The following is a 12175-nucleotide window of genomic DNA, read 5'->3' as shown; positions in this document are numbered from 1 at the left end:
GCAAGAAAAATGTAAAAAAATATAGTTTTCACATAACAATATAATTACTTTTGGGATTCGAAATAGAAAAATTCAGTGAAAAGTATACAAAATATTTTCAGAATAAATGTTTGTCATTAAATAATAAGAACTCAAATTTCGAGACTAGAAAAAAATTATAAAAAAAAATTTTTAAATTTAAAAAATTTCGAGGTTAGAAAAAAATTAGAAAAACAAATTAAAAAAAAAATTTTAAATTAAAAAAATTTAAAATTTTAAATTAAAAAAATTTAAAATTTTAAATGAAAAAATTTTTTTTACAAAAACCGAGAATTTAAAAGAAACTGTTTGAAAAACAAAATATTAATTAGGGAAAACTCTATTACGAACATAAATTCAAAAAAAAAATTGAGGAAGATTAATATAAAGGGGCCATTTCCGATTGCAGATCCATAGAAACTCATAACCACACTTATTTATTATACCTCAATACCCTCACACACACACACACACAATGTATAAGTCCATTCCAATTTCTTACAAACTCCTTATATACAATCGCTCAACAATATTTCTAGCGCCACCTGCCCTCAATTCACTGCATTAACAGTGACTTCACGCTTCTATAGCGTCTTACGACACTTACAGCGACACCTAGCGACGAAGTATGACGAAGAAAACAACCGCTACGTATCTACAAGTATTTGAGTGAGTCCCAAAGTGGTGGAGAAATGAGTGAGAAGAAAAAGTATGCAAACAAAGAGAGTAAAGTAACTGAGACAAATAACTGTTTACTAAGAAATTTCACTCAAACTTGAAGAACATAGTATATTGAGTACTTAAGAATTTTGGAGTTTCTTGTCACTTATTTTTGCGATAAGATAATGAATACGAGTAAAGAAAACCCCCAGTCATCGATTTGGATTTCAACTTGCCCACTCTTCTTCCCTCTATCTTAGTCTATAAGCGATAACACGTTGCAGTTCACCGGTTATCTCCACGAGTTTGTTTCGCCAATAATCGCCTGTTTGTGGCCCATAAATACTCAAATATCAATAACTGTACTTGTGAATTTAACGGTTATCGCTGTGACTAGGTATATGACCTTTCAAATTTATAATTTTCATTGCATTTCCTAAGAAAATATTCAGTTTATTACCTTTGATAGCTTTGCAAAATAAAAAATCAGATATGAAGTTGACAGTATGAGCATTAGGGTGGCACGTTCTTCAATTCAAAATTTTCCTTTGGCGTAACATTTCAAAAAAATGGTTTTTTACCGCAAAATAATAGACAAGAAATTTTTAAAAATTTTAATATTTTACGAAATATTAATTTTTTTAATATTACTCTTTCAAATCTTACTTCTTTTAAATTTTATTTTTTGTAATTTTTTTTGTTCACACCTAGTTCTAATCTATCTTCAACAATGGTTACAGTGCCTAGATATGAAAGCATATCGGTCACCTGTCACATTATATTAACTGTTTAGTCCAATATTAGCCACGATTGGCAATTGTGCATTAACGGCATCGCAATAAACGAAAAAATTACCAATAAGGCAAACAAAGGTGTAAACAAAGAAACGTAAATACCGTTACACTATATAAATATGAAAAGTAATAAATAAGCAGTGAACATAATTAAAAAATTTATATACATATATACATGCATTAACGGAATCACAATAAAAAACCAATCACTAATAAGGCAAACAAAGGTGTAAATACCGTTACACAATATACATAAATATGATAAGTAATTAATAAGCAATTGATTTTTTTAAATTTTAGTACATATATTATACGCCAAAAAAATTAAAAAAAGTTAATCAAAATATATTTAAAAAATAAAAAAAAAAATTAAAAATTAAACGATTATAAAAAAAATTAATTAAAAACATAAGAACAAAATTAACATAAAAAAATTTAAAAAAAAAATTATACAAAGAATCGAAAAATTTTTCATTTAAAAATGTAAAACGAAGCGGTGATAAAAATTTATAAAAAATAAAATAAAAATTAACAAAAAAAAAATAAAAACATAAAAACATAAAAAATTACAGAAAAGGCAAAAAATTAAAAAATGTTAAAAAATTAGAATTTAATTAACGAAAATTAAAAAAGATTAATTAAAAATTTAATTACAAAAATTAAAAAAAAAATATTGATTAAAAAAATTAATTTGAAAAAAAAAATTAAATAAAAAAATTAATTAACAAAATTTAAATAAGAAAATTTTTAATTAACAAAAATTTAATTTAATTTAATTAAAAATTAAAAAAAAAATTATTAAAAAATTAATTAGAAATTAAAAAATATTAATTTAAAAATTCATTTGAAAAATTAAAAATTAAATAAAAAATTTAATTAATTAACAAAATTTAAATAAGAAAAAATTTTAATTAAAAATTTAATTTAATTTAATTAAAATTAGAAAAATAATTAATTAAAAATTTAATTACAGAAATTAAAAAAATATTATTTAAAAAAATTAATTGAAATAAAAAAATTAAATAAGAAAAATTTTTAATTAAAAAAATTTAATTAAAAAAATTAAAAAAATTAAAAAATTAATTATAATAAGAAATTAAATAAAAAATATTAATTAAAAAAAGTATAAATAAAGAATAAAAATTATTAAAAGGTTTGCAAAACAAAAATCTTCTGTCCATTGCTCAATATTTTAATTATATAAATTATCAGCACAAACAATGGGCTCCTCTTGCTCCAGAGATCTAACCGCAACTGATAATGAAAATCCAAAACTTTCGCTGGATGCAGGTAACGACACTGTAGATACGCCTAACAACAACAATAGCTGTTTACTGGCAGTGAAATTTGTGAATGGGGTAAGTAAACAGTGTACTTGTTGTTGTTAACTGTTACAGGAACCTATAGGGACGAGTATACAGTCTTAGGATACAAATATATAATAAAATTTTATAACATCGAGGCTCCAAAACGCTATCATCATTATCAAGAATGTCCTACGAGACAAAGGGTTTCAGCTTTTATAATCAATGTTGCGAAAAATCATCTGAAATCACCTCGACTCCATGTTCTGTTTTAAATTTTACGCTAATTATTCCAGAAACGAAGATTTCACACATATCTCATATTCCACAAGAGCCACAAGATTCAACACTTCGGTATTTCAAATATTTATAGGTTGTTGTTGAAGTAATTTCGTGGCATGGCGCCGAGTTGACAGCCCTTGGCCGGATAAAAATCCGAGTCCGTTCCGATTACTTAGACTCGACTGTCATGGGAACGGACCGCTGTAATACAGGTTTGCCTGCTCCGCCTGCAGAATGGCTCGAGGCCAGCTTTAACGGAGTTCCAAGTGTAAATAAACATATCCAAGCCACATAGATGGCTAATTTTGCCAATTGAGTCGAGGTCTTCATTAAATCTTTGCACAAAATCTTTAAATTTGAGAGCCCAGATATCGAAGACGTCTTTAACAGCAGAAAATCGGGCTCGAAAATCTGTGAAATCGCGTGTCACAAGCGATCATCATTTATTTAGAAAAAAATCTGTAAAAAGTCGTATTCTTATGGATTTATTGGAGCTATCGATTACCTTTCGAGGACGGAGTAATTAATCCAGTACAGCTGCTGGAACTCGAAGGCCTTTTGTGGCGGTTCGGACTAGTCTTATTTCGCATCTTACTCAAAACTAATTTTTGGAGAGGTGTTAAAAAAAATATATATATAGATGAGAACTGACAAAACTCGACTGCCCCTAAGTGGCTCTGTTAGATTTGAGGCTTCGCAGAGTTGTTTTCTGCTTGATTTCCAGAACTAGGAAGATCTAAATTCAAAAAAGCAGGTGTTGATGATTTTTTTTTACAAAAAAAATGCGAGATTTGGCGGTCATTTCTGGATCCAGAGCACCAAAAAGATATTTTTTACTTGGCTGGTGGGTGCAAGGTGATCTATATTCTTCATGCTTCTCAAAACTATGGGCTTTTAGGACATAATTTGTATATACTGAATGTAGACTGAGAATAACTTAAGTGACCAGGCAATAATTGGTGGATCTGCCGTTTCGAAGACCCCACTTGAGCTCTACAAGAGCTCAAATAAATATATGCAACGTTCGTTAAAGCTTTGATTCTGTTTCTTGGTCTTCCAGGAAAAAATTGTGGTTTTCAAATACGTGAGCGAAAAAGACGAATGGCCGATCTGCCATGAAATACCCGCTGAAGGCATTTTTCGTACGTTCATCGTGCAACGGTATATGCTTTTCATAGACTGGACGAACGCGAAGCGAATTTGTTGCTATGACATAACAACACGTGCCATACGCACGCTGGAACCAATTAAGAATGAAGTCTATATGCATTATTTCGCCGCGGAGTTTGAGGGCAAACTTTACCTCTTCGCGGATATAATGGATAAGCGAAAAGTGAATGTGTAAGCGATGCAATTGTATGTTATAGAGTACCAGACTTTCATAAAATTGCGCTTACACAAATATAGCTGGGATCCAGTAACGGATAGTTGGAGCCAGGCGCCGAAACTGAATGTAGCACGTGAGCATGCCGCAGCCGTCGCGCACCGCGGTTACTTATATGTGGCAGGCGGACGCAAGGACTACCTATTCAACTCTGAGCTACGCTCGGTGGAGCGTTACGATCCGCAACGACGTCGTTGGCAACGCTGCGCAGATCTGCTGCAAGCGCGGTGTGCCGCAGGGGTAAGTGTAGTTTGGAAAGCTTTGACATTTGTTCTACTAACAATCTAAATTTTATTTAAAGCTGGTCTCAGCTGGCGCTTTCCTCTACATTGTGGGCGGCGAATGTTCGGAGATACCAACTAATATGGTGGAGCGTTATGACGCACAGATAAATAAATGGACACAGGTTAGACAAGTATTTCCCACCTCAAATTTGTCTCTCTATCTATTTCTCCCTCTCTCATAGCTTTTGTGCATGCAAGCACCCAAACATTATCCCGCCTGCGCGTTCTACAACAATTCCTTGCTGGCTTGTGGTGGTCCCAAGCTGGATCAGGATTGTAAAATTGTCGAGGAGTTCAATGCAGCGGAGAACAAGTGGCTTCGAAAAAATAGTATGCCCTCCCAAGGTCCTTACTCTTATATGATTGTAACGCCGACATGGCTAAGGCAATTGGAGTCATCGAATTAGCCATTCCATAAATTTAATTTCTACATTTTTGAATTTTTTAAGAATTACAACTTTTTATGATGACTTAGAGACAAAAAATAAATATTTTTATAAACAAAAAAACTCTCTCTCACTATCATTCTCATTTTTACGCGCACACTTTCTTATTTAGATTTCTCTCGTTTTCCCTCTCTCTGTGGTAGTTATGAGGCTATTTTTCTCACTCTCTCCCGTGCAATACCGTTCACACTCTCTCTTTCTTGTTTAGATTTCTGTATTTTTCTCTCTCTCTGTAGTAGTTATGAGGCTATTTTTCTCACTCTCTCCCGTGCAATACCGTTCTCACTCTCTCTTTCTTGTTTAGATTTCTGTCTTTTTCCCTCGCTGTTGTAGTTATGAGGCTATGATTCTCACAGTGATTTACCGTTCCACTTTCACTAAGCCTCTCTCACTCCCAGTTTTTTTCCTTTCGTACATGTTAAACTTTTACACCCTTGATCCTAAAACTACGCAAATCACCAAATTTTATAGTGGTCCCCTAACGGAAAGGGTCTATAAAATCTCTCTCGAGGAGAAACTTCGACCTTGGACCAATATTTCATAGTGCCTTCTATCATTAAAGCTTCGTCCAAAATATCACGACGACTTAAGGGCTTGCTCCTTTAAACTCTCAGCTTTTGGTATTTTAGGCCCTAGACCACAAACCCAGGGTAATGACCAAAACTTTCGATACAAAAGTTGCATATAGAATAAACCAGTATGCTGAATCAGGAAGGTGTATAGTATTTATAATGAGCCACATGGGAACTCCATGGTGCAAAAAAATCTGGGGTCCAAGCAAGTCCAATTATCAAATTAAGGTGTCAAAATCTGGTCTTAAACCAGGACCAACGCTCTAAACTGCAGCGAAGGTTTTCATCAAAAAAGCGAAATTATTTCAAAATTTTCTGGAATATTAAAAGATGGGTACAGTGACCTAGAAAGGGGGGGATGATCGGGGGCATTTCTTCCCTTTTCAAAAGTTCTCAGTGCGGTCCGCTCCTCTGAAGTAATTTTTTAAAGATTTTTTTTCGACAATTGCTGAAACAGGTGCCCGCGTCTCATATCCTCCCAAGGACTCTGGGTTACTCCATACACTATCTTCTTTCGCTAATTGTAAAGTCATTCTTGCATATTCTAACGACTGTCCAATGTTTAAGTAGAAAAACGATTTAAGCTGAATATAACCCTTCGAACCCTTTACATCTCCGAACAACATAAATTCCTCCCTGATGATAATTTGAAGCATTTAATTCGAAAATATCTTGTCAATGTGGCCTAGTGCCTTATTTGTGTCGAAGAGTATAAGAAATGCGGTCCAAAAAAGTGTTTCTTGCAACCACTAAAAGCATAAGCTGAACAGCGTTTCGGTGATAGATCACAATTATCAAGAGATATTGCCCTCGAACGCAAAGCTTGGCGTTACTAACAGAGGGAATTCGAACCCAGAGTGACAGTCAGTCGGGCACTCGATCATATGGAGTTCTGAACGTTCTACCGAACTTTATATACAATTCAAGGAAATAAATTGATGGATAGGGATTTCCACATTATCATCAATGTACGTACATTTGTTTGACTTATCAGTGTTGATAAAATAGTAATGCCGGAAATATACAAGTGCTCCAAGCAAATAATAACTGAAAAAATTGGTCATGAGATAATGAAAAGATATTGTATAATACTTGTATATTCGCAGAAAGGCAAGATTTGGGGGATTCACTGTTTAGAAAAATTCAGTGCTGAAAGCAAATGGCCGTAGTTATCTGGCTGACAGTTACTCTTCTTACCTCTTTTCTATTTCTAGCGGGGAAATGGAAGATTTTATACTTTCGGAAGACCACCGAATGACAGAAAAGAGCACATTTTTGGAGATAGTGATGATGAAACACGCTTCTGTCTTTAACTGCTGAAAGTCCATAATCGATATAGAAAGACTTTTTATCGAACTCACAAACTTCAAAAGAAAAGTTTGTATCCTGAAAATCGAAAGAAATGAATAAAAGGAGAAAATTTTTTTTTGAAGAGAAATGGGAAAAACTACTCTATCTCTCTCTGATTGCTGAGACACTATAATCAATATCTATAGGCTTGTTATCGAACCCACGATCTCAATACCTTTGAAAATTCAACGAATTGACTTAAAGAAGCAATTTTTTGGAGGATAGCGATAAAAGGCTTCTCAGTCTCTATATGCTTTGATTCTATAATCGTTATACGACAACTTTTTATCGAATCCACGACCTTCAAACTGGCATAATCAACAAATTCCGCTAACACTTGTTTATATTTAACGAATTCCGGCACCCTTTAGTCGCAAATATATAAAATTATCTACTTAGGGTCACAGCTATACGTATGAATATTGTCCATGGAGTGATTAATATTTATCTTATCGATGAAAGCTCTTATCTGAAGTAGTATGTCTAATCTTCAACTGAACTTGACATGCATACCACTCGCTGCATTTGCAATTTTAGTGCAACAATAGACGCGAGAGAGCATAGTGCGTGTGAAATTGAAAAAAAAATTAAATTTTAGTAAAAAAATATTTTAAAAAAATTAGAAAAAAATATTTAAAAAAAATTAAATAAAAAAATTTAAAAAAAAAAATTATTAAAAAAAATTTTAATTTAATGATATTTAACAAAATAAAAAAAATATTAAAACAATATAAAAAACCAATTTTTTAAAAAAAAACCAGAAATATAAAAGAAAGGTTTTAATTTAAAAAAAAAAAAATAAAATTTTAAAAAATATTACAAATATTAAAAAAATTTAAAAAATATATAATAAAATTAAAAAATTTAAACAAAAATAGTTTAAAAAATATTAAAAATCAATAAAACAAATAATAAAAATAATAGAAATAATTAAATAAAAATAAAAAACAAAAAAAGCCATACAAAAAAATACAAAAAAAAATATATAAATACTAACTGTTCAACGAAAATAAAAACTTGCAAATTTTGTGCAACATTAGAGGCGATGAAGTCTACTGAAGCAAAGTGAAAAAAAACCAAAAAAAATATTGAAAAAAAATTTCTCCAAGAATTATAAAAAATTCCATTAATCACCTGTTTCGGTGACTTTTAGAAACACTCATACTCTCTCCAACTCTTTCGCAATATATAACTGTTAAAACGATATACATATTAACCGACCGCGAAAGGAGACATTTGAAAGCCATCAAACTCTCTTGTTTTACAACTCAGAACTCTGACAAAAATCAATAATATGGGCTCGTCTTGCTCTAATACAAAAGCTACAACAACTACTACAGCCGATGTTGTTGTAACTACTATCGATAGCATTGCAAACACATACAATGACAATAATAGTTGTTTACTGGCAGTGCAATTTGAAAATGTGGTGCGTATGATACCTTTTTAACGCTAACTGTAATCATATTACAGTTAGCAAGTGATAAAAAGCTCAAAAAGTTTAACTGAAAATGCTTCTGTTTAAAGCTTAGTCTCTTTTTTGACAAATCTTTTGAATTGAGAACTCTGGACTCCTCCATAGAATACCATGAAATCTGATTTCATCGAAATTATTCTCTGATGCGTAATCAAGAGATCTCTGTGGGTCTAAGCAGACGTCGATAAGACCCTGATAATCAACAAGCTGTCAGTTTCCGTCTAGGTTGAGACTCTTTACCCCTTTCGACTTCAACAAGAGATCTATGCATAAATCCTGAAATACGAATTGAATAATTAATGATTTTCTCAACAATTTTGATATGCACGAAAACGCTAAAAATCTTACAGACTTTTTTTCAAAACCTAGAAAATTGCTTACTGAGACAGGAATCCATTATACTATATATTAAAATGTCGTCAAGAACCTCATAATCAACTGCCCGTCAGTTTCTATGTTCATTTGGACCCACTAACCCACATCGACTTTTCTCGCAAATTTCCATAGACAAGGAACCCCCGAAAGTCTTTCGGACTGGCCACCAAAATCTCGCCTAGAAAAATAATTTCTACAACTGGGTTCTATTATATGCATATTCATCAAGAACCTGAGCCGTCAGTTTTCGTCACCCATTGGACGCTCATATCGACTTCAACTAGAGATCTCAAGAGAAATCCAGAAATACAAAAGTTTTCTCTCAAATTTCCACAGACAAGGAACTCCTGAAAGTCTTTCCGACTGTCCTCCAAAATCCCGCCTAGAAAAATGTTTTCTACAACTGGGTTCTATTAAATGTATATCTGGATGTCATTAAGACCCTAAGTCGTCAGTTTTCGTCACCCATCGGACGCTCATATCAACTTCAACTAAAGATCTCTAGAGAAATCCAGAAATGCAAAAGTTATGATTTATGATTTTCTAAGGAGTTCCCATAGACAAGCAACCCCTACAAGTTCCGACTGTCCTCCAAAATTTCACCGTGGGTCCATTGACCCGAATCGACTTCAACAAGAGATTTATGAAAAAATTTGGAAATACGAAAAGAGTGATTTAGCATTATCCCGGAAATTTCGATAGAAGTATTGATAGCCTAAACGCTTGAATAGAGAAATATTCCCGGAAATCAGAGGTACTTTAATACCCAATCCAATCTTAGATAGAAGTGGCCAAAAACCTGGTAGGAAGTTCAAAAAATTCTCTGAAATTCAGAGCACCAGCTGCCGCCAAAATCAAAAGTACACCATCTCGTGATCCAATTGACTCGCGTTAATTAAAATGTTTACTAACTGGAGTCTATTTCTTGCATTATTCATTCAATAGTTGAGCTTCTCGGACGTGAAAATCGGCTGGAATTCCAAGTTTTCACAGGACATCTGTGAAATGAAGTTGTACATATTAATCCTCTAAAATTTTTCTGTGGTCCAGCTAATTCTCGTCAACGAATTTTTAACTAACAGAAGACCATTAGTTGCATTATTAGTAAACTAATTGATCTTTCCGGATTTTCGACATGAAATTCGGCTTGAATCTCAGTTAGTTTATCCAGAATATCCACAAGATCTCTGACATAAAGATAAGGACAGCGGACTTTTGAAAAATCGGTTTTCCGGTAGCTCAGGTTAAGCCCAATTTGAGACAGCGCTCGAAAAATTTAACTCTTAAAATGTCACTGACATTACCTGGCAGGTCTTATACGTTCAGCAGTGGTATTCCTTGGAAATAATGAGTAGAGACTTAATTTAGGTTGGAATGCATTAAAGCAGTAAAATTTCTATATAGATTTAAGTGACCTAGCAGTTCTTATGATCTTCAACAGATTATTCCTTGAAAAGTAACAGTTACCCGGTAGTGGTTAGGACCGGAAAAAAACCAGACTTCTAGAAACACAGAACCAACACATATGTACACCGAACTCAAGAACCGATTTCCATTCGTAATCACCTTGGAGAATCCTAGTACGACTCTGCATACAGGTCTTATGTGGATCTCCACTGATAAAAGAAATTATAGCCAGCTTTTCTTTAGTTTCCTACACAACCCCTCCATTTTCTCTCAACAGAAATCCATCAGAGTCTTGAAATACCAGAGCGCGATAGACGAATGGACTATTATACACGAAATACCCGTAAAAGGTCTCTACCGCTCCGCCATTGTAAAACAATACTTGCTCTTCCATGACTGGCAGGATGGCGTACGGGTTTGTTGTTATGACACAACAACACGCGCCATACGTACATTGAAACCGTTAAAAGCGGACCAACCGTATTGGAGTTGCTATTGCGCCGCCGAGTATCGAGAGCGCCTTTACTTAATCGGCGCTGAGACGCACGATAATCGCAAAGTCTACGCGTAAGTTTGTGACTTCAGCAAAAATTTCGATTTTTATAAAAGTTTGTAAACCCCTACTTTTAGATGGGATCCAGAAAAGGACGTGTTGACCGAGGCGCCAAAGCTGATTATTGGTCGCACACGGACAACGGCCTTGAAACATGACGGTTACTTGTATGTGGCCGGTGGCATGATCTCCAATGAGGGCAATGAACGCGACACCAACTCGGTAGAACGGTACAATCCGCGACACAACTGTTGGGAGCGTTGCGCGCCGATGTTGCAAGCGCGCGCCGTGGCCGGGGTGAGTAGCTCAAAGGAGTGAATAAAAATTTGCGAATGAGTTGAAAAACTCCTTCGTTAAGCAAAAATCCAATTTTTTTGTTGCATCAACTTTTGTTGTTGTTATTGATATTGTTTTTTTATTAATTTCTCCGACAGTTGGCCTCCGCCGGTCGTTTCATATTCGTTGTGGGCGGCGACTGCGCGTCGACACCAACAAATATGGTGGAACGCTATGACACGCATACCAACAAATGGACTCAGGTGAGTTGGCAAAGCAGAAAATTTGTTTTGAAAAATCATTAAAGAATTTTCAATGGTTTAAAAAAAAATTTTCATTTCTTTTTCGATTTTGTAAAATTTTTGAGTACACAAATATTTTAAAATTTTACAACAAACAATACAAACTAAATTAATTTTTAAAAAATTAAAGCATAATAAAATAATAATAAAAAAATTAGAAAATTAAAATTTTAACATAAAATTTTGGATATTGATAAACAAATTTATAAAAAAAAAAAATAAAAATTATGGAAAAAAATTTTTAAAATTTAAAGTTAATAAAAAAATTTAAAATTAGAAAAATTTAAAAAATTAATTAAAAAAAATTATAATTTGATTGAAAATCAGAAAAAATAAAAATTAAATTCAAAACATTTTTGTAATTATTGTTTTCCAAATTTTCCCAAAAAATGTAAAACTAATTGTAAATTTTTTGCCTTAGTTTTTAAATTTTCGATTTTGTAAAATTTTTGAGTACACAAATATTTTAAAATTTTACAACAAAGAATGCAAAGAATACAAAATAAATTAATTTTAAAAAAATTTAAGCTTATATTAAAATAATAATAAAAAATTAGAAAATTAAAATTTTAACATAAAATTTTGGATATTGATAAACAAATTTATAAAAAAAAAAAATAAAATTATGGAAAAAATTTGAATTTAATTAAAAATTTAAGTTAATTAAAAAAAATTTAATTTATTTAAAAAA

The 12175-nt window shown here is 32.5% G+C and overlaps 2 protein-coding genes across 5 annotated transcripts in view; both read left to right on the top strand.

Moving 5' to 3' along the window:
• The first annotated feature begins 1487 nt into the window (after positions 1–1487).
• LOC120775120 (kelch-like protein diablo) lies at positions 1488–5175 on the top strand. Of its 4 annotated transcripts, none has more exons than XM_040105141.1 (6): positions 1488–1550; positions 2685–2830; positions 4119–4399; positions 4466–4682; positions 4744–4848; positions 4909–5175. In XM_040105141.1, the coding sequence occupies exons 2-6, from the start codon at positions 2693–2695 to the stop codon at positions 5131–5133; spliced, it is 966 nt and encodes a 321-aa protein (XP_039961075.1). In that variant the 5' UTR covers positions 1488–1550; positions 2685–2692; the 3' UTR covers positions 5134–5175. The 4 variants fall into 4 exon arrangements, with proteins under 4 accessions (XP_039961075.1, XP_039961074.1, XP_039961072.1 ...); XM_040105140.1 differs by having other exon boundaries at positions 1488–1566; XM_040105138.1 differs by having other exon boundaries at positions 1488–1699.
• A 2897-nt stretch (positions 5176–8072) lies between these two features.
• LOC120775024 (kelch-like protein 12) overlaps positions 8073–12175 on the top strand; it is a 4983-nt gene continuing 880 nt past the window's right edge. Inside the window, exons 1-4 of the mRNA XM_040104980.1 lie at positions 8073–8523; positions 10631–10920; positions 10984–11203; positions 11341–11445. Of these exons, the coding sequence (XP_039960914.1) occupies positions 8389–8523; positions 10631–10920; positions 10984–11203; positions 11341–11445 (750 nt within the window). The 5' untranslated portion in view covers positions 8073–8388. The remainder of the gene's footprint in view (positions 8524–10630; positions 10921–10983; positions 11204–11340; positions 11446–12175) is intronic.

Source organism: Bactrocera tryoni, chromosome 4 (genome assembly GCF_016617805.1).
Source record: "Bactrocera tryoni isolate S06 chromosome 4, CSIRO_BtryS06_freeze2, whole genome shotgun sequence".
Lineage (NCBI taxonomy): Eukaryota > Metazoa > Arthropoda > Insecta > Diptera > Tephritidae > Bactrocera > Bactrocera tryoni.
This window is presented reverse-complemented; position numbering and strand designations above follow the sequence as displayed.

Bases quoted from the DNA above. Each gene is read 5' to 3' on its own strand.
- LOC120775120 (XM_040105141.1), top strand. From the start codon at position 2,693: ATGGGCTCCTCTTGCTCCAGAGATCTAACCGCAACTGATAATGAAAAT. The intron at 4,400-4,465 runs GTAAGCGATGCA...ACACAAATATAG, and splicing joins GATAAGCGAAAAGTGAATGT to CTGGGATCCAGTAACGGATA. The intron at 4,849-4,908 runs GTTAGACAAGTA...CCTCTCTCATAG, and splicing joins AGATAAATAAATGGACACAG to CTTTTGTGCATGCAAGCACC.